The sequence below is a fragment of the Vanessa atalanta genome, chromosome 10, assembly GCF_905147765.1.
Source record: "Vanessa atalanta chromosome 10, ilVanAtal1.2, whole genome shotgun sequence".
NCBI classification, from domain to species: Eukaryota; Metazoa; Arthropoda; class Insecta; order Lepidoptera; family Nymphalidae; genus Vanessa; species Vanessa atalanta.
This window is the reverse complement of record NC_061880.1, coordinates 5713693-5737042: the sequence shown is the minus strand read 5'-3', so window position 1 is coordinate 5737042 and position 23350 is coordinate 5713693. Positions and strand designations below refer to the sequence as shown.

Here is a 23350-nt window from a genome sequence, read left to right as displayed (position 1 = left end):
ATATTCTGTTACTATAGATAGAAACGAATAGAGATATAACAGTGACTAGAGTAATTTTATGACTAAATCATGAGATATAAACTGAAGTAGCCGAAGCTTTATATATAAAATAAAAGATAAATATCACTAAAATGTTGATATTAAAGGACTTTCCTGTCATCATTTATTTTCCGAGTTGTAATTAAGTCTCGATATTATCAGTATTTATGACTTTCATTATCTTTATATTATTTTAGCTATGACTATAGTAATGGAAAATATAGTTGCCTGCCAGGACCACATAAATTAATGTTTCTGTAGTATTCTTACTAACTAAATAGAAAATGGAAGCGGTACTTAATATCTTTTGATTTATGTTACTATATGTAATATTAATTATACAAATGACAATATTACAGAATATATAAACAAAGACATAAATATCCTTTTATAAACGTACAGATAATAATCCAAGTCGATATTTTTTTATTAACGTGTTACTAGTTTCCGCTTGCAGTTTCATCCGCTTGTGATAGGAAGATGGGTGTAAGTGAGTGTTAGGGATGAGAAGTAACCAATGTGTTTATATCTAAGTGCCAATTTTTTATTCCAATGTTCAGCTCTGGCATGATAGAGTAACGAACAGCCATCCAACCATAAATTCATGTTTACAATATTATTAAAATTCATGTAAATACTTTTATTAAGCATATGATAACAGATACTTCAGTAACGCGTGCTTGTAATAAAAAAAAAATCAAATGGCGAAGCTTTTTTGTGAAGTTATTAAAACAAGTTATGCAAGAAAATAAAAGAACGCTTCTGTAATTTAAAAGCCCAAATGGCCCAGCGGTCAGAACATGTGAATCCTAACCGAAGATTACGTGTTCGATCTCAAACAAGCACCTGAATTTTCATGTGATTTTTTTTGTATTTATCATAATTCAACTCGTCAAAAGTCTCAAATAAATATATTGTATAGTATGAAAATTCACTGTTCTAAATATTATATTTAGCACTTACAGAACTCCTAAATGTAACTTAATTTGAAACACATTAAGGAACAAAAAACAAACGACAGCGTAAGACTACAGTAGTTGAAATTAAACTAATTACATTTTTTGCGCCATTCCTATAAAAACACGTCGCCTTTCTAAGACAATCACCGAGTGACCTTTTCCGATTTGCATTCATTATGTAGGTAAATTGTTTATTCAGTGGAATATTTAGGTTTATTCGACAACTATAATGATCATGTAGCTTAGATCTATTTAAGAACCAATTGAGCCAACCTCGTTTCCCGCGTGGACATATATTTGTATAGTCTTGTTGAATTATGAACTCACAGTACCCTGACGGTTATATGTAATATGCAAGAAAGAAAAGCGTTCATTCATTCCACAAAAACTTGATACTAAAATTATTATTTCAATCGTAATAAATTAAATATAAAATAAATTAATCTAAATCAAGTATAACTTAAAGGTAATTAAATTAATAATAATTATAAGCCTTATCGTTTGTTTTCTTATTATTGTTCGAGGACCGATTTCGATCCTTTTAATTAAACCTTTTTAATCTTAAATATCTGTGAACAAATGACTATAGATAGCAGATTAAGTTACAGATTGTATTTAATTATTATGAGCATCACTTCATTCCGTAAATATTTTCTATAGGTAAATGTCATAAATTAATATTCTAATAGTGTAACTTTGAAAAGTTTTATCTGCAACGCATTTATTTTTAATATTGTCTTATTGTATTTTATATGCCCTTGGTATTTATTATTAAATAGACAGGTTTCCTTTTTAATTAAATTACTGTTAATAAACGTTACACCATATATTCAAAATATCTATTTTAAGATTGTAGTTTATTAAAATTAGTGGTATTTAAAATTTTTAATTCAGAATGTTAGATTTCTTAACGTTTATAAACTGTTTTAAATTGTGTTATGTTAAATACATAAGATGCTGTAAATGTCATTATAAAGAAAGTATTAACTGTTTGGTGATAGAAAATTGATCGAATGAAGGGAATTATGTCATGGTATTTTCCATGGCATGGATAGATGCGCCCCGTCATAAATATAACAAGGTCGTCGCTGTGGCGTCTATCAGTTTATATGATATGAAGAAAAGTTTCCATTGCTATAGCATCGAATATATTATTACAATTTGATATAAACATTGTAGAAATTTTGATTTTGTTAATGACCTCCGTAGTCGAGTAGTGTGTACACCGGTTTTCATGGGTACGCCTCTCCGAGGTCCCGGGTTCGATCCCCGGAGTTGATGTAGAAAAAAATCATTAGTTTACTATGTTGTCTTGGTCTGGGTGTTTCCATAACACAAGTGCTTTAGCTACTTACATTGGGATCAGAGTATTGTATGTGATGTTGTCCAATATTTATTTATTTAATTTATTATTTATTATAAATAGCCCTATTATATACAGATATTGAAAATAGTTAGTTTTTACATACTTATTTAGGCTTTATTTTATGTTATTTAATTGTAAATTATGAATTAAAAATTAAATATTTGGGGTGTTTCTTAAGGATGACGTATATCGTTAACAATTTTTGAATTACGTTAAACACAATATCTCATTATTATTTAAAACGTGTCTATTGAATTTCAATCCTAAATGACCTGAAATACTCTTATTTTCCTTCTAATAATCTTAATACAATAGGACTTTGACAAATAAATAACAAGCGACCATTTTATCTCTATGTAAACGGCTTCCAATGGCTTCGTTATTTGCCCAACTATACGTAACGTAGTCGTTCTACTCCTCTAAATATAAAGGAATATTCTTCGTATAAAAGACATCATAAAACAGCTTGGTAACAGCTAGCCTTTTTGCCAAACGCTAACATGTTTTGAGAGCACTTAGTTCTTTTCAGTTTTTATGTCTTGTAAAACTAGCGCAGTTTCAAATGACACTTCACGCTGCATGCACACTGCACACAACATCATACTCACCAAGACTAAGGTTGCATATTTTAGGTTTATAAAAATAATATACAAATTATACTGGTACTTCATGTATTTACTAATTCTATATTGCATAGTAATGCTGTATTATATACCCCTTCAAGATAAATTCCGAGTCAATGAATACATTCTTTGGAATCTACGACTTATAATGCAGATTATATCTGTAATAAACCAACCTATGAAAACAAATTAATATAAAAAAAAAATTGTGATTCTGGCTGGTATTAAAACATGCACGCACACTAAAATAATATTGATACAAATTAAACATAAGCAGCACCAAAGTTACGGACAACATGTGGAGATACAAATACAATAAGTAAAAAAAAAATCGTATTTATAGTTCATCGCGTGCAACACTGTAATAAAATATCGTGAGGGATGCATATGTCTCCTCATAGTTGTTGAGGAGCGTGGTAGAATAAAATCTAAATCTCAAGAGATAACTTCCGATCAACGGCACATTTACAATCTGTTAATTTACTTAATATTTACTGAATATCCTACAATATACATACATAATAAATTCAATAGCATAAGATAATAGCAATTTCAAAGGTCTTCTGATTAATTCAAAACTTTTGCAAAATTGTAAGCAAGGTGTGCCATCCCTGCAAGTGTAGACGATTTATTGTAGAATAAAATATTTAACTGGTCTCTCGGGAGTTTCCATAAGACACCGCACGAATACTGAACCAGATACAACGCACATATTATGCAAATATGTTTTATATACCATTTATTAAAAATTAAGGGCCAATTTGGTTGGAAAACCGATTATGATAAATATCATTAAATTCCTATGTATTTACATATAACAATAGTGCAATTTAAATAGTTCAGTATACTCTTATGGCAGACCGCCTGCCTGAGTGAAGTTTTTCTTGGTATTGCTTGTACTGTTGGATTTGTTTACAGCGATCGAGTTACGGGTTGCTAAGGTCCTAGTATTGATTGAATGCGCTTAACACAAAAGGTCAGAGTCAAGTCAATGTAGATACCATATGTACGCACTCACAGACAAAAATGTATGTTTGTCTGTGAGTGCGTACGTAGTAGTACGTAGTGCGTATCCCAATTTTATTGTAATATGATATTAAGGCACGCCTTCTACAAAATATTAATGGTAAGCATTCGTATGAGTTTCTCTCATGCTTACAAGATGTCTTAGTGTGCGTGAGATGACTAATATGAGAATAAAAATAGCAAAATAATATATAATTTAGCGTGGAGAGAACATAGATATATTGACGTCACTAATATTGTGATGCAATCCGACGTCACTATTTTGAAAGCAAGGCTTTTTATGTATATTATAAATTAAAATTATAGTCGTGCATATGCAGTAGTTCTATATTATATTCTGTGACGTTTTTGTCTAGAATAACACTGTTCTTACAAGGCCATTAATTTGTCGCTTCAGACGCTAAGCACTAATATGAGATTCTTACTGGTATGTGTAAACAAAGGTCCATATAAAAGGTTTAGATTTTTTTCTAATACATTAAAATGCTGTTGTTACACCTTTTTAAGAATATTTTGTTGAGTAAAGACTTATCAGTTAAAATCTTAAAACTATTGCAAAATAATATTAAAAAAAAAAAACATTTAAATTTGGATATCTATAAATAATTGTATTAAATTCATCGAATTACACTACAGTATATAAATTGTTAAGTTTTTTTTGTCTATATGTTATCTGCAGCTTGAGAATCATAACCGAATAAGATCTATGCTAATTTTGAGTATCTGTGCAAAATCATTTTAATCAATGAAAAAAAAATGAATATTATTTTATTTATATTATATATAAATGTCACAGATACAACTAAATGTTTTCAAATGACACATGTTATTCAATGTCAAATAATAGTAATCGTGTAGTAATGGAAACGTCTGCTATACCATACGGCATCCACTTCAATATTAAAATGTTTTTCAATTATAATTCTTATATTAACTTGAAATAAGAGCTACAAAGCCCTGACCAGTGTCTATATTTATTTACGTTCCTCGCGACTCGAGCGCAGTACACATCCATACTAGGTTAGAATCGCACGTGTCGGCAGACTCGATAATTGTTTATCGATTTTGAAGTGACAGTGAAATAATCGACATGGAACCAGTGAATCTTATGGAATTAGATGGGAATAAGTTGAAAGAATTTCTCGCTTCTTTCGATCACGTGTTCTCGGATTGCGACGGTAAGTTGCGTCAGACGTGTACCGGTCGATACTGTTTGAACGTTGCTATGGGAATTAGGCTATGTTTGACTTACATAGTCATTACGTCATGTTAAGAGATAAGTAACCTCTGAAATTCGTTTAAGCTATTTAATATTTTACGATATACATTTGACGAATTACATTTAACGTTATTGTAACATGTGATTATTTCTATATGCCGGTTGTGACATCGTATTTGTTTCATTTGGTTTTGTTTTTCGTATCAGCTGATTGATTGTTGTGACATTGACATTATCACATCTAGGGTCAACAGTTTAAAAATTAACAATAACGTTCTTTATTTATTAAATATTTACATACAATCGATTCAAGTTTGTTCATATCGGGTGGAATAAATTTAAGCTCCTGGTTAGAATTAAAAAAGGACTCTTTCTCTTTCATCATTAATAATAAATTTTTAATTATGCTTTAATTTAAATCATATCGCTAATTAATGCTTGATATACCGAAAATAAACCGATAGTATTTGAGTTTTGCACCCTAAAAAATGCAAACTAATTATATTCATAGTTCTTATCATAAGAGAAGAAGATGAGAGACCATGTGATGATATCACAGTATTAAAAACGACCTTATAGTTATTAACTGAATTGTTTGTCCTGCTTTTATGCTGCAACGCTTTGATACTACTGTAATTCGACAAGCAGATTATATGGTATGCAATTTTTAAACCGTTAAAATAACTTCTGTACTAAAGAATCAACGGGATAAATGAAGGTATTCATAATTCTAATCAACTAAAAATAGTTTTAATAGAGGATGACGTAATAGAAATATGAACCAAAAACATTAGGAGGAAATTAACGCAGGAAAACACACTCAATATGTGAGTCATTTCAGCCTTTCATCATGATGTTGCATTTTAGCACGATAGTGTAATTTCAGCGATTTTTTTTTTTGATTAAAAAAAGTATGTTGTATATGTGTAGTTCTTCTTTTTTTACTATGAAATGGTAGTAGAAAATAAATAAATAAGAAGTTACATCCTTACATATTGATACAAATGTACGCCTTGAAAGATGTATTTTTTTTTCAGATATATTTTTGAAAATAGAACTCAGTCTTAATATCGTTGAAAATTATAACGAAACAATCATGATTAAAACTGTAAAATATCGTAACGTTTCATCTGTTATGTTACAAGTTGTAAAATATTGAAATATAACGAGGCCCGTGTTCATAAACGTTTTTGCTAACTATAATACTTTAATGACTTCATACTTCATACTTTAATGACATGTTTTTTTAAAAAACTTCGCTAATTCGATAAAAAAATAGTGCAAATTAAAACAGGTTTTAATTACACGCGTTTGACAACATTAAATTACGTACTTCCTTCTAAATTTAAAGTAAGTGGAGACAAGTCAAGCCGGATCACAAAACCAATCAAATGAATTATAAAAAATATATTCAATTAAAACAAATTATATATAATAATATTCTTGCCGTTCTCCAATTTTAATTAAAAAAAAAAAAACATATTATACAGACGTAACATCGTCACAAGTTTATTATGTATCATATTATTTGCGTCAACCTTCCTAATGTTAATACGTTTGGACTTTCCCCGTCTTTTTCCTTATCCGTTCTAAGTATCTTAATTACTACGAATTAAATTTGAAACAACTCTTATATGAAAACGTCCTATATACCACAATATGAATTATATTATGTCATAATTTAATCAAAGTTATTATTATACTTATGCTTTTTATATATATATATGTATATATATGTAAATGAATATTTACTAGGAATACTACTACTACAATAACATAAGATAAATCTCAATTTACATATTACTATATCTTCTATTACGTACATCCTGATGATAGACAGAGGTCTTCTTTCTTCTTAAGAGGGAGTTTTATATATTATTTCACCTCGCTGCTACATTACGCCATGGTGTCAAAGTTATTCTTCCAGTACTAGCAAACATTCAGCATAGCAACAATAGCTTGCAAACATATATTTCAGCTTACAGTTCATTTTCCTTTCTTCTTCTTCTTCTTCTTACTTCTTGATCATTTTTAACAGCTTTGTTCATATTAGTAAAACTAAAAAACGCAAAGTGCAAACGCATAGTGATTATGAGATTTTGGAAAATCGTGTGAAATGTTTAATTATTTTATTTTGATTTACAATAGTTTATATCGTAAACCCCCCAATCTATAATTAGAACATTGAAAGATTTTTGTTTAAGTTTTCTTGAATAATATCTAGGGAAGCATTATTAAAAATAAAAATACTTAATTCAAAGAGTTGTGATTTTCGAATCACCATGGACTTGGGTGACAAATGACGTCGGTTTAATACTTAATGTAAAAATAGTTATGACGTCATCAAATTCCATGGTCATGACATCGTCTGTAGTATCTGAATAGTTTTAAAATCATTTCCTTTCTCAGGTGTCGTATGGGCTAAAAGCCCATTACCAGGCGTGGGCAAGTTTTTCGAACTGATGCAGCGGCTTGGGAAGACAGTACACTTCGTGTCAAACAATAGTTTACGAACAAAGGAAAATTATGAATCGCTATTTCAAGCGGCTGGTATTAAGAGTGGATTTGTAAGTATTTACACAACGGAGTACTTATTACATAAATTGTTATTTTATTTTCCTGTTAAACGATTTATTAGACCAGTTGTTTAAATACTGTGCTGTGATTTAATTATAAAAAGAAGCCAGTGTGACTACATTCAAGTCTCATATCATAAAATAATTTTGCTCATACATTAAATAATATTCAGCACTGACATGAGGGTGTAAGTAGTATAGTAAGTCATTCGTGGGACGCTGTTAGAAAGAGCACTGAAGAAGGTATGGCTCAAGTTACAATTTGGCTAAAACTAAATTTTCTAACATTAAATACTCATAAAACTAACTTTATCACTTTCAGTATAAAAAATAGTTCACAACCCAAAACAAATTTTCGTATAAAAATTCATAATTGTAATAAAGTAAGAGGTAAAAACTGCAATTGTCCATTAATAAATAAAGTGAGTCAAATAAAATACTTGGGAATAATGGTCGACCAGAACTTGTCATGGTACCCGCAAATTGAACATGTTGCGGCACGCATTAGGAAGTTCACGTGGATGTTCAAATCACTGAGACATATTGCAACCAATAATACTGTAAATGACTCCTCAAACAATCTTTTAAATCAAATTTATATAGCTTTGGTGCAATCCATAATAACATACTGCTTACCTATTTGGGGAGGTGCACGTAAAACACGTTTCATGGAAATTGAACGAGCTCAAAGAGCATTGATTAAAGTAATGTTCTTTAAAAAACAACGGTTTAGTACTGAAAGACTCTACTCTACTCTTCGCTAGTATTCAGTATGATAATAGATCTGCCTATTTATATAATAAAATAAATAAATACGTTGATATATATTCAAAAACTTGTAAAGAGTGTAAAATTAATATAATAGAATGGATAAAATCTTTAAGTTTTCAAGAAACGGAATTTTTTTTAGAATATAGGAACTAGCATTCATATCCTACTCACACCAACATGCACATACAACACACACACACACACACACACACACACACACACACACACACACACACACACACACACACACACACACACACACACACAAATGCGCACGCGCACGCATGCATACACATACACTTTAATCCCACATTTGCTTCCTTTTTGGTAATTACTTCTCTTATTATTACTTTTTTATATTGTTTCTTTATTATTGTTGTACTTTAAATATCTTGTATACTTGTACCTAATTCGTGATATGGAAGAGCGGAGTTTCCTGGCACAGGCTTTTCATATGCTTAAAAGGAGACTCCAACAACTTTATATTTAAGTACAAACTTGTTAAATAAAACATATTTAAAAAAAAAAAAAAAAGTAGTATCTAAAACACAAAAGAAGCAAAAATCAATTGTAATTATGTATGCTAATACTGTAAACCCGAAGAGTTAGTTAATTTAAGTGAACGCGTTTTACTCAGGAACTACTCATCCGATTTAAAAAATACCTCTAATATACTATGTGTATATAAACAAAATAAGCCACGTGTGATAATTTCGCCTTTTTTATGACATAGATTAGCGGACGAGCAAATGGGCCACCTGATGGTAAGTTGTCACCATCGCCCATAGACAAAGGCGCTGTATGAAATATTACCCATTCCTTACATCGCCAATGCGCCACCAACCTTGGGAACTAAGATGTTATGTCCCTTGTGCCTGTAGTTACACTGACTCACTCGCCCTTCAAACCGGAACACAACAGTACTGCTGTTTGGCAGTAGAATATCTGATGAGCGGGTGGTACCTACCCAGACAAGCTTACACAAAGCTCTACCATTTTTCATTGGCTCTGTAAGAAATATAAAATAAAAAAAATGTTCTTTTATTATTTATATTAGACGAATTACTACAAATGATATACATATATGTTACAAAGGTATGATGTTGGTCTGACGGATTTCGGTTAAGGCACCAGTCTCAAGGTAGACTAGCCAAATACGCAGGACATGTTATAGTGCACAAATGTTTGCGCAAACACAGGTGCACTCTAATCCGCCAGTCTCATAATCCGATGAGACGGCATATCCGACGCGACCGGAAAGAGTTCAGACTCAGAACCAACAGCTTTACGTGATTTTCGAGGGAAAAACCTAAAAACTTTTTAATGACTTAACCTGGGATTTGAAACCAGGACTTCGGGATATGCGGCCTTATATCACTATAAGACCAACGAGACCGTCAACAAAGTATAATATAGTCTGCCTACAAAGTATAGTATAGTATACATATAATCGAAATCCTGGAAATATATTACCTATAATTTCAATCGTATTTTCGATATAGTTTCAATATGCTTCATATAATAATGCCCCAAATAAGGCTTAGGACTTGATTGATCAGTCAAATCTAGAAGCCTTTGTGTCAAAAGAAAGAATATAATAGTATATACATTATATTAATACTTGTGGGCCCTTTGTGATAGATGATTGCCAATTTTATTATCACAACTAATCTTTGTTCGAACAAATACGGTTACATATATTTGACCACAGATTTAGAATAGGCTAGATGTCGCAAGTTCATTAGATAGATTTTTTTTTTTACTTACGCTGACGTCACGCCAGCCATACTTGAACGTTTTAACAAAAGATTTTAAAATTAATTACACCTTTTTGTGCAACAATATGACTTACCTCCAAATCAAAATACTCCGTTCACTCGAATTATTATTAGTCTAGAATCGTTTTTTTTTCGTGCTAATATAATGTTATCTTTGACCTTATACATTTTAAAAATTCACAAATAATTGTAAAATTTTTAGCAATGTTTATTTTTATCGAATTACGATACGCGAAAACGTCGGTCTTGACTTGTTTTTAAATAATAGAACATGTGAAATATAATAATAATAATATAAGCATTTATTCACCAAATACGAAAATATTATATTTTAATACATCTACGAATACGCCGTCTGCCAGCTGCCAACTGGTTCCATTTGTTTCCTTCGACTTTATCAGCGTGAAATTAGAATTTTGTTATAGAAAGATTTTATCGAAATATTAATTCATATCCTATAGAGAAAAGCGTCTTTGTATTCGTTTTGTACGAAGAACTTTCACGTGATCAGCTTTTATTACATGTTCCGTATCTACCAGTCATAATAATAATAAATAAAAATAAAAATATTCTTTACTCAAGTAGATAGTAGATTCTTCCGAGAAGAACCGGCAAGAAACTCAATAGTAACTCTTTTCCACTAATGTAATTAGAGAGTATGTCAGTAAAGCACAATTATTATTTTTTATAATCCTGCCTAGAAATTAATAATTTCTCAGTCCACGCTTTTTTATCTTTAATATAATCTTATAATATTCAGAAATTATTTAATAAATAAATAATTAAATTATAAAACTACAAAAGATTTTAAAAATATGTATATACTTCTCTAACTTATACTTAGAACTGAAAGGAATGTAATATTCAGCTATGGAGTCGCTTTTAAGTCATAAAGTTAACTAGTTATAGGAGTACCCGCTGGTACGCATATAAAATACAGTTTACATACAGGTTTGATGACAAACTAGTGTTATATTGATAAGGCAGGTTCATGTGTATATTTTTAAGATTTCTAATCCCAATGGTATTCCAACATAACCCATACCATAATTGCACCTCGAGAAAATTGGGGCCGAGAATATTTTTGTGCCTAAAAGGAAAATATACATCATTGCTCGATTGAGTATTACCGATAAGTATATCCCGCACAAATCTCACTTCTAATGTCCAGTGTTTTTGCGGAGACAAAGCGTCAGAGGTCTATTCAGCACAACGTCTCGTCCCCCACTGATTTATCAGGCGACAGAGGGGTTTCATCGCGATTCACGCGAATCAATTATGTAAAAAATACATATAAAATGTATTGCAAAAATAATCCAAAGTTTTCCTGCCTGTTGAATATGCTGATATCAATAAAAAAAGCATGTGAACAGCTCTGGAGCAAAACACGAATATGTAATTACGTAAACAAAAGGTACTTTGCTTATCTATTTCTATTCCTTGAAAATGCTTTTAAATTTTTGCGAAACAGAGAGATAATTCTATAAATACATTAAATTAACATACTTTTTTTAACTTTTGTTGGTAATAATTGCCGAGTACAGGTTTTAATTCAACTTTATTAAGGTCACTTTTCGTATACTCACACCTCGGCAGTATAACGCTTCATTCATAACAACACATAACAAAATAACTCGCCGTTGTTAATAGAATGAAATAATGCTACCCATGAGGTGCTTTGAGTAAATTATAAAAGTAATTTGAACTAAAACTTATTTAGATCCTACTTAGTTCACCCCAGCTAAGCTCGGTTGCCGTAATTATTATGTTTATTGTATTAACTTAATTCATACCACATCTACGTATTTAAAACAAACAAATTTATATTCATATAATATGAATGTATTTTGTTATACGACTAATTAATTTCACGAATAGTTAATTCGAAAAGTGCATAATATTAAGGTGAGTATGAGTGAGTAGGAGGCAGGACGAGGTCGATAAACGCACTGCGTTTTTTATAATGCCCAAATGGTCCTCAGATGCGTGGCTCGCGTACATAACGTCATCCGAGCGTAATTTGTAGTATTGTTCGTGCCAAGCAATGTAGACATACCCTTATTTTGTTGTATAATATAAGTTTTATTTTTATGAAATCATACATTCAAATGAAAATTACACAATTAGTATTAGCATACTTTTTTGGGAGTACGTTAACTTGAACCCTAAATGCTTTAGACTTCACAGTGAGCCGAGTCTATTGAGGCGACTCTACTCTGAGAGTGCTAATTTCATACTCACTCTTACATACCTATTTTTATCACAAAAGTATGAATTGCAGTTAAAAAGGGTCTTTTCATTTACTCAAAGCATTTAATTCAATGATTTGAAGTGATATATGCGTATCAAATATTCCTCCTGTCTTTAATATTTTTATTAATGATTTGTAGTGCATTATATTAATGAAAGAAAAATTAGTGAATGTGTACAACACAAATGCATTATATTTTATTTGACACAACCTGAAACAAATATTGCACAGGACCAACAGCTTTATGCTTTCAGAGGAACAGATGTGTTAACACCGTCAATTTCCAAAAACCAAACAAAATAAATTTTTCGAAATTTTTAATTGGCTCAACCTGGAGTCTTATTCGAATTAAAAACGAGTTAGTTAAACTTATAAAACATATTTATTCGACATACATTATTCGGTTCACAGTACAAATATGCACCTTATTTATATTATTAGGTGTACCAGCCAAACAACTAATTAATAGTATTATTTCATTTATAAAACAAGCTGCCAGCAAACAATTCAATTTTAATAAAAACCCGTATTTCGTTCATTTGCACATAGCTCAAGTATGTATATATTAATTGCTATCTGAACATCGTAAATAAGGAAAATCTAAAGACGGCGTTATTCTATATTTTTCACATTTTTGTGGTATAGTTATCACCAGGTCAATGTCAACGAAAAAAATTATATTAAGAAATGCAAAGATTATCACAGCTTTGGCGGAAGATTTTTATTTAAGAACAACCGTTTATTTTATTTAATCGTCATACATTCATACAAATAATCCATACTTCCATACTTATACTAATATTATAAATGCGAAAGTAACTCTGTCTGTCTGTCTGTCTCGCTTTCACGTCAAAACTACTGGACCGATTTAAATGAAATTCGGTACACAAATAGTCTAGAGCCTGAAAAAGGACATAGGCTACTTTTTATTTGGAAAAAGTGCTGTAAAGGGTTGAAAAGGGGGATGAAAAATTGTAAGTTGTTGAAAGTATTCTCATTTTTAGGACTAGAAGCATAAAACTTATATTTTAGTCTGTATACTTATAAACTAACATATCATGACACCCACTAAGGACTACCCCTAAAAGGGTGAAATAAGGGTTGAACGTTAATATGGAAGTCCGTATTTTTTTAAGTTAGAAACATGAAACTTTATTTTTGTGCTCCTGATTTAAAATTAGTAGATACGTATTTGAGCATTTCTTGATATTTTATATCTAAAGGGAAAAATAGGTGTTGACATTTCGTATACAGGTTAGCCTGGAAGTCCGTTATTTTGAAGTTAGAAGCTCGAAATTTTATGGGCTACCGATTAAAATGAGCATTTAAGCGTTTCTGAATATTCTACCCTAAGGGCATATACACCAATGTGGTATACAAAGAGGTCTTAAATTTACGTAATATTTTAAGTTAATTTGTAATTAAATTCATATTCTACGCGAGCGAAGCCGCGGGTAACAGCTAATTACATAATATATTTGTCTAAAAAGTTATAAATGCAATGTAATAGTTATAATATGAAAATGAATATTGTAGTATAGTATATCATGTCATTTTAATACTTATTAAAATGGCATATAATACTATTTTTGCTTGTTGGCTTTGTGCAAACCGATCTACCGCCAAAATACTAAGCTTAGTATTGAGAGGTGAGTAAGCCAGTATAACAACAGTCACAAGAGACACGTATCTTAGTTTCCAAACTCGGTGGCGAATTAATTATACTGTGAGTAATGATTAATATTTCTTGCATAACCAATTGGCAAACCACTTACTTTCAGGTGGCCCATATAACAGAACAAATAAAAAAAAATCTACATGACGTAATTATTTAGAGTTTATTTGAATAATATTGCCACATAATTATGTTTATAGATAAGCAAGTAACTTATCTAATTAGGTTCTCAACTTCGTAACAAAAATAGGATGGCGATCAAATTTAGTCTCAGTATTATTATAAAATATTTTAATAGATTATTTTATTTAATATAATGAAATTGTTCGTTTATCTGAAATTGTCCTTTTTTTAATAATTCAGAGTATGTTTTATTTTTAGGATAATCTCACAATCCCTTCATCAGCGATTTGCGAGTATTTGAAATCAGTTAAATTCAACAAAACAGTTTATTGTGTAACATGTCCGGAGACCATCTCAGTGCTGGAATCACATGGCTTTAAATGCAAAGAAGGGGTAAGTCTTTAACCTTTAATTTAATTACAACTCACAATAATAAAAAAGATACTTGAGATCAAAAATTTTTAGTAGATAGTGTTTCAATATAATTTTTTGTTAATTAAATAAATGTTTTATTGATAGAAAATATAATCTTGTCAGTGCACAACGAATTATTTTTAAATTTTAAAACTTAGGTATATTTAAATTATAAAAAATCGATGATGTATAGAACAGTATAATTATTTAATTTAAATTATTTATGAATCAAGCAATGATATCAAAATTGAATACTACGTAAACTAAATTGAAATATCAATAATTTCCACATGGTAATTGAATACTTAACCTAATTGGGAAATCGCCTTGAGCGCTATACTCTAGGGGTGCGAATAATTTAAATTCAAAATCTGTTTACATTCGTTACAATAGTTTCTATGATAGGATATTATATAGTAGGCACCATATAATGCCTATCATAGAAACTATTTACCTCAATTAGGACGCTCCTGAAAGGTATCGATCGAATTAAATTTTCCTATACCTATTGTTACCTGGACGATGAAAATTATATAAACCGATGTTAATTGCAAATTAATGTCAGCTATCAGCCGACTTTTATAAGAGGGTTATCATTTCGTTAGTTATGGTTTTGTTACGCAATATCATTTGCATGGAATTTTCACCCACATAATAAAAATGTTTTACGTTTTAGTTTGAGATGTAATATTGTTATTAATTGTTAACTTTAGTTTGGTAAAAATATATGGCTATTTTTTTTAGTAATTGCGATCATTTATCTAGCAATAATATTATGGGCATTGTCAATATTAAGTTATCAAATCAAATCAAACCAAAATATACTTTATTCAAGTAGGCTTTTACTAGCACTTTTGAATCGTCATTTAACAAACTATTTAAAGTAAAGCTACCACCGGTTCGGAATGTAGATTCTACCGAGAAGAACCGGCAAGAAACTCAGTAGTTACTCTTTTTCAACATCTAAAAATACAGTCATGTTAGTTAAATATAATTATATACATATATATATATATGTATTGTTGTAATAATGAAGGTAATAGTTTGTTTTTAACAGGAACTTTTAGTACTTTCTAGATAATGTTCATGAAAAACTATAACAATAGAAATCAAGAACTGTGTTGTCATCGATAGTGCGTGCTTATAAAAGCACTCTTAAATCATCATGTTAGTCTTGAATTAAATGTAAAGCTACCACCGGTTCAGAAAGTAGATTCTACCGAGAAGAACCGGCAAGAAACTAGTAGTTACTCTTTCTATTTTTTTATATATCCTGTCTAGAAGTCAATAAATACTAAGTCCACACTTTTTTATCTTTAATATAATCTTGTATTGAGATATATGCCTTATTTATCAAAGCTTTTTTGGTATGAGCTCTAATTTATTTTAATAGACCAAATTAAAAATAGCTGTCGATTCTTATTAAAGAGACAAATACTGTGCTCCAGAAAGGATGTGTTATTTTTGTAAATGTATAAAATGTGTGGATGTGTGTGTGCGAATTTGTCTAACATAACTATATGAACCAGGAAATATAAAATCAAAATCAATACAATACGTGTATATAACTACCACTATCTACACTATCGATATAGTTTGCAGTAAACGTTGTTCAATATTGTTTGAACATAAGCTGATAAGACCGAACTAGTCGTTCCTTACGGTCCATAGTTGTGTGAATTATTCATATATATATGTACTATTATTTTTTTTACTGATAACATAATTACTGGATGTTATCCAAGACATTTGTTTTAATGAGGTTCCAAATTTAACCAAATAGGTCCTCAAATTCTGCTTACATTAAATATTACTTCAAATCCAAATCGGTACTTAACATAAATATATTATGTATTTACAAAAATAAGTGATCCTCATTGTAATTAAAGTAAATTATGTAAAATATTTCTTCCATTAAAAAATAATATTTATTTTTTCCATTAAATTATGTAAATAATTATTACATTTTAAAACTTAAGTCAAGATATAATTTCAAAAATTTATTACAGCCCGACGTCGGTACTTATTATTACGGGGACTATATAGAATACTTAACCGATGATGAAGAGATAGGTGCTGTTGTCTTCGATAGCGACTTTAAGGTGAACCTGCCAAAGATGTACAAGGCTCTTACTTACCTCAAGAGGCCAGAAGTACTCTTTGTTAATGGAGCGACTGACAGATACGTACCTTTGAAGCCGGGGTCCTTAGCTCTAGGTATGAAATCTTCAGTCTGAATATACAGGGTTTCATTATAAAAAAATTTACATAAATATTTCATGTAAAATTCTGCAAAGGTTTCGCTTTTCATGTTATATACGCTTATCACTTGTTATTAAAGGTATTCTTTAAAGTATGTATTTAATATAGAAAAAAATTATAAAAAAAGTTGACGATTTTATGAGGCATTTATGTAATTGAACGTATTTTTAAACAGGTACTGGAGTATTCAGCGATATTGTAAGCGTAGAGTCGAAACGGCAACCAATATTGCTCGGTAAGCCAGGCAAGGCGTTTGGCGAATTTGCTATGAAACGAGCAGGCGTAACTGATCCAAGCCGAGTGCTATTCATTGGTGATATGTAAGTAGGATTTGTCAAAAAAATCTAATATTATATACAAGAGTGTGTGTATATAATTGACACTGTAATGTTGTTACTATATTATTTTTAGCGTTTTTATAATAAAGATATTTAAGATATATTTCCAATAGTTAAACTTACTAATAGTATTTCAAATCGATCATGCATATTCCTATGAAAACCGTAACCAAAATTAAATAATAATTAATTCTTATTATTATTTATAAATAAATACTCCTTCCAAGAAATCAATAGCAAAGTTGTCGAAGAGAAATGAATATTATTTGCACTTAAGATGATAATAAACAATTTCTAAAATGTTCAGATTTTATTTTAAATAAAATAAATTTTATATAACACTTTATGTCTTATTTACAGGATAGAACAAGATGTAGGTTTGGGCAGAGCTTCAGGTTTCAAGACTCTCCTGGTATTAACCAATAAAACAAAAGAGGAAATGATGTCACACGAATCACTTAAACCAGATTATTATGCTGATTCCTTGGGAAGCTTAGTTCCTATATTATCTTAAGTATTTAAATCTCTAGTTCCTATTAAGGCTAAAGAAATATTTCTTGTAATTAATAATGTATGTTTGCCTAATAAGTGTACTATTATATTTTTTGCACACAGTAAAACAATATCCACGAAGTATTTAATAATTGTACTTTATATTAGCAACCAGTAAATTTCCCACTGCTGGGCTAATCCCCAATGCTGCTCCAATGCGAGTTGGTGGAATACACATGAGACAAAATTCCGTTGAAATTAGACACATGCAGGTTTCCTCACGATGTTTTCCTACACCGCCGAGCACGAGATGAATTATGTACATGTAAAACAAATTAAGCACATGAAAATTCAGTAGTGCTTGCCTGGGTTTGAACCCGAAATCATCGGTTAAGATGCACGCATTCTAAACACTGGGCCATCTCGGCTCGTTTTTTATTTGTACTTTAGTGTTGTAGTTTTTAAAAAGATTTTTTTGTTGTATAATTGTTAGTTATTATAATGTACCTGAACATTTGTGTCGTATTTATTTATTTATTGATAATTTTAGAACGCGCTTAATGCTTATCTATACTTACAATATTAAATGATTCTTAGAATAGCAATTCCTATATTCGTTTTGTACGTAACATAGCATAGTTAATTTTTATACCACTATAAGCCGTGTAGTGTAGTACTAGTAGTCTAGTACTTAAAACATTTTTTTTAAAACTTATGTATTGTTAGGCCTGCTCTTCATAATAAACACAAATCTACTGACACATTATACGTCCATATCGGTCATAGTTGAGTCAGAATAAAAGATTTTTATAAAAAAATAAATACACCAAAGACTTCTTAATGCTTAATAATCATTTAAATTAAATGCTTATTATCTTTTTTTTATCTTTGTAATGAGGATTGTACTACGGTAATTGCGTTTTATCTTTGTGTAAGCCTTAATAAAAAAATAATGCGAAATGTGTTCTTTCATTTAATAATTTCTTATTTTTTTTTCTTATATATGAATTATATAATATTGGGCAATCTTAACTTATTTTTTTTCGTAATTCGGCGATAAGCATTTGGTACTATACTGGTACCATATATCAGTTACTTTTTCTATGATTAAATAACCCAATTAATTAATTGATATTTTTATTCACCCTTCCCGTAACTTATGGTGTAGTTATCACATAAGCAATACGACTTATCTATCACGCAAATTTCCCTTAAATAAAATTAAACAAATTTTATGTAATCAATATAATCCAATCAGTATAAATATTAATAAATTCAGCAAAGAAGGAATGAACTATCATTGTACTAACAAACACTTGGCGGCTTCAAACTTCACATCCTAATTAATTGAGTTTCACGTACAGCAATAACATTCTCTGATGGACTTCAACGCCAAGTATTTCTACTCATAGATGCTCACTGCTATTTGCTATTATTCACACTTGCTTCTCAGATGTTTATGCGAAATTAGCGCTTCTAATTTTGGATCACACATTCGAATAGCCACTTTGTTAAGCCATTTCGGCGATGGTTTTATGTACGATGGACAAAAGCTTGAATCCCTGAGCGAGTAAAGGAACTATAAATAACAATGAGAGTGTCTGTGTAGAAATCGACTTGCAACTTTGAGCAAACGTCTCCACAAAGTTGTAGTATGAATAAAAATGTGTATTAAATATTTAACGAAATAACTATTTGAAAGACTTAAAATTAAATAGTGTCGTGTCATCGATTTTAACATTTAAAGGAGACTTATCCTCCATTGAAGAATTTGATATAAGAAATTCCAAGAAATAATTGTATGCATCCAGGATGTGTCCAATATGGCCACTACATCTAATAATTTTATACATAGTGGCGATTTGTCCTATGTGGGTGCTGTGCCAAGCAGCACCGAACTACCTCGCCAAATTCCTGTCGGAAACGGTGGAGATTCACATGGGCGAATATTATTACGTCAACGTTACTGTCACAGGATCAGATCTGCAAGTAGGTGATAAATTATCGCTAGTTACGGAAAATGAACATATAGCGTCAGGAAAATGGAATTCAACGTATCTCCTCACAGATTTAGATGTTAATAAGGGTAGTTTTGATGGCAGATTGAGGGTGGATGGACATTTTCTTGGTCGAACAGAATTAGTTGTAGAAGCAAATCGTGGTACTGCACAGTATATCGCAAATGGCACTCTACCAATTACGGTGACTAGGCCACAGCGAGTTATAGATACAATATTCACAACCAGTGTTGCTGTATTTGTTTCATTGATCTTCATTAACTTTGGATGCGCGATGCACTGGCTCACTGTTAAGGGCGTGCTGAAGAGACCCATCGGTCCAGCCATCGGTATGTGTGGACAGTTCATCTTCATGCCTCTGATATCATTCGGTCTCGGTTTTCTTATATTCCCGAACTCGCCCGCTATGCGATTAGGAATGTTTTTCACGGGCGTATCGCCCGGTGGCGGAGCGTCGAATATATGGACATTTATATTGGGAGGAAATCTTAATTTATCGCTGGCCATGACCACCATATCTACCCTGGCCTCCTTCGCATTTATGCCAGCCTGGCTGTTCTCTCTCGGACAAGTTGTATTCGCAAATGCGAGCATCGTGGTGCCATACGTTCGTATAGCTACGTTCGTCGCCGGCCTCATTATCCCCTTAATGATCGGCTTGGCCATGCAGAAACTAACGCCAAGAGTGGCTGCGTTCATGGTCCGGATCCTCAAAGGATTTTCGACCACACTTCTCTTGTTCATAATCATATTCGCAATAGTGACGAATTTGTACATTTTTGAACTGTTCTCTTGGGAGATAGTAGTGGCGGGTATGTGCATCCCATGGCTGGGCTACGCTGTGGGCTACGTGGGTGCACGCTTGCTGCGACAGTCGCACGAAGACGCACTCGCCATTTCTGTCGAAATCGGTATCCAGAACACCGGTATCGCCATCTTCCTGCTGCGATACGCGCTGCCACAGCCGGAGGCCGACCTCACCACGGTGGTACCAGTGTCAGTAGCGATCATGACACCTGTACCAAATACCATCGTATACATAATACAGAAGATTATGTCCTGCAGGGGATGTAAGCCGTCAGAAACAGAAATGCCCACAAAAAAATCTTGGAGGACGACCTCAAACCAGTTTCCGAGGCCCCTGAGCCCGGCGTCATCTCTACCATTGATGTCAAATAAACAGGAAGAGAATTGGTCATCTTCTTCGTAAGCTCACCGTATACCAGTTATTACGTTGCAATAGAATCTACAATTATTACCAACAAAATCTTCACGTTTAATCAGGGCCATAGACCAAAATATATCAATATTTTTTATGATTGATATATTGATGCATTCTTCGATTTTGTAGGGATTTATTATTTTAAAGGATTTTGTCTAACTATAAAAAAGTTGTCTGTGGTGCTGCTGTTTTTCTTTTATACAATTATTCTAATTTTAATGGAGAAACTAATTGATTATGAATGAGTAAAAATGTTTTGAAATATTTTATATGAAAATTTAAGAACAAATTTTTGATAACTTTTTTTTAATATATGCGTTTCGTATACATTATATTTGATAACGCATTTACAAAAACATACTTACTTTACATATCGTAGCAAGGCCTTCATATGTTTTGGCTCAGTATTGTCTATGGACTAAAAAAAGTCTAATTCGTATAAAGAATATCGAAACATAAAAATCTTTTACAGAAATTATTTATTTAAATAATATTTTTTTTATTAATAACAATTACATCAAGAAAACTAAGAATATAATTTGTAAAATACCGCCTTTGTACTGTGTAATGGGATCTTAAAATAACATATCGTATAGAACAGGACCGTCACACATATCTTGAACCAAGTTTCCTCTCTTCAAACAGGATAAAAATCTAAAAGATTCTTCACGGACTAGCCATACACAAGGATATCCTTAAGCACAATTAAAAGTATACATAATTTGTTCAGTATTGAATTATTTGACATTTTTAACACCGTCATTTATAAAAGGACTTATGTTTGTAAGTTTATGAAATTATGAAATCATTTCCTTGATCATGACTTTTGAACACATCGACAAGGTTTAACTCTGTATCATGAAAGAATATAAATGTAATTTTAATAAAAAACATAATAATGTGTGTTTTTTATCTTTTGCTACAATTTATTTACGTATTTCACTTGATTTTTAAGAGTTTTAAATAAAAATCGATAAAATGTTTATGATTCACTTAATTTAAAAATCTAATAAGCTGAATGTTCTGTTGAAGATATCCAAAACCGTAAAATCGCTGATTACATCCAAACATAACACGACACGACCTTTGTCAGCTCGTGGAAAATTGCCACTCTAGGACTTTCCTTTACGGTTCGTAAAACTGTCGTTTGAACTATATTGAATACTGCTGCATAGTGCAGTGGTGCTATATTTTAGAATGTTAAGAAAGTCGACGTCACTGCACTTTTACAGCAGTCTTGCACCATCGTAACGAATATTAGACTTTCGAATTAATAAGATCGAAGTATGTATTTTATACTCTTAACTTTGTTAGGCTGCCTACAATGTTCTATATAATCTAGTTATGTGAAAAATATCTTGCTAATTATGCGTTTTATATAAAATTCAATATAATAAAGCTGATAGTTTTGCGTCGCTATATCTTTTCATTTACTATTTAGTTATTTTAATTAGAAATTTTAAATAAAGATCTAATATATTTAAAAATTACACTATTTTAGAATTGCGAAATATTTGTATATATTATTTTGAAGTAAATAACTAGTGGATGATGTTCAATCAAAAATTTTTAAGTGGCAGTATTGCCTTTTTGTATTTTTTTTTAACAATTTTCTTATTATACAACATTTTTAAAGAATAATAATAATAAAAAACGTAGTAATAATTTAATTGATTATCAATGTATTATCAAAACGTATTATTATTGTTTTGTATATGATTTGATCTTAAATTATACTTAAGACGTTCTTGTGTTAACTGACAGTAAAATACAAAATCGCTGTCAATCTCGAATAGATAAAAAACCAGTTGATGATAAATTTGAGTTTATTATCCATCTTAAACTTAGAGATGAACGCAAACATTATTTAGAACGTCTATAATTAAGAAAAACTAAGAAAAATACTACCACCTATCCTATACTAAACAATACAAATATTAAACTGCTAAACTATTATTATATAAATATTTATTATATGAAATAATGTATTCTGTTTTAGGTAAGTCGATATAGTGATACCCAGCTATCTACACTATCGGTTACGATCGTTAAAAATTGAGTAATAAAAACAAATAAAGAAAAACCGGCTAAGTTCGAGTCGGACTCGCGCACGATGGGTTCCGTACCATTATCAATAAAAACACCAAAAAAAATTATCGATTGTATGGGTGCCCCCACTTATATATTCTTCTTTCTTA

The 23350-nt window shown here is 30.8% G+C and overlaps 2 protein-coding genes across 2 annotated transcripts; both read left to right on the top strand.

Annotated features, from left to right (window-relative positions):
* The first annotated feature begins 4903 nt into the window (after positions 1-4903).
* Positions 4904-18127, top strand: LOC125066742 (4-nitrophenylphosphatase-like). The gene is made up of 6 exons (XM_047674987.1): positions 4904-5191; positions 7642-7799; positions 14665-14799; positions 16830-17037; positions 17258-17402; positions 17781-18127. Exons 1-6 carry the CDS (start codon positions 5104-5106, stop codon positions 17932-17934), a joined length of 888 nt encoding a protein of 295 aa, XP_047530943.1. The 5' UTR covers positions 4904-5103; the 3' UTR covers positions 17935-18127.
* Positions 18128-19499: 1372 nt separating this feature from the next.
* On the top strand, positions 19500-21608 carry LOC125066740 (ileal sodium/bile acid cotransporter-like). Its single transcript, XM_047674986.1, has one exon. The coding sequence runs from the start codon at positions 19725-19727 to the stop codon at positions 21138-21140; it is 1416 nt and encodes a 471-aa protein (XP_047530942.1). The 5' UTR covers positions 19500-19724; the 3' UTR covers positions 21141-21608.
* The last annotated feature ends 1742 nt before the right edge of the window (positions 21609-23350 follow it).

What these genes read in the sequence shown, in the direction of transcription:
- LOC125066740 (XM_047674986.1), top strand. Translation starts at nt 19,725, where the DNA reads ATGTGTCCAATATGGCCACTACATCTAATAATTTTATACATAGTGGCG.
- LOC125066742 (XM_047674987.1), top strand. Translation starts at nt 5,104, where the DNA reads ATGGAACCAGTGAATCTTATGGAATTAGATGGGAATAAGTTGAAAGAA. An exon ending in CTGGTATTAAGAGTGGATTT is followed by an intron (nt 7,800 to 14,664) that starts GTAAGTATTTAC and finishes TTTTATTTTTAG; the next exon opens with GATAATCTCACAATCCCTTC. An exon ending in GCCGGGGTCCTTAGCTCTAG is followed by an intron (nt 17,038 to 17,257) that starts GTATGAAATCTT and finishes ATTTTTAAACAG; the next exon opens with GTACTGGAGTATTCAGCGAT.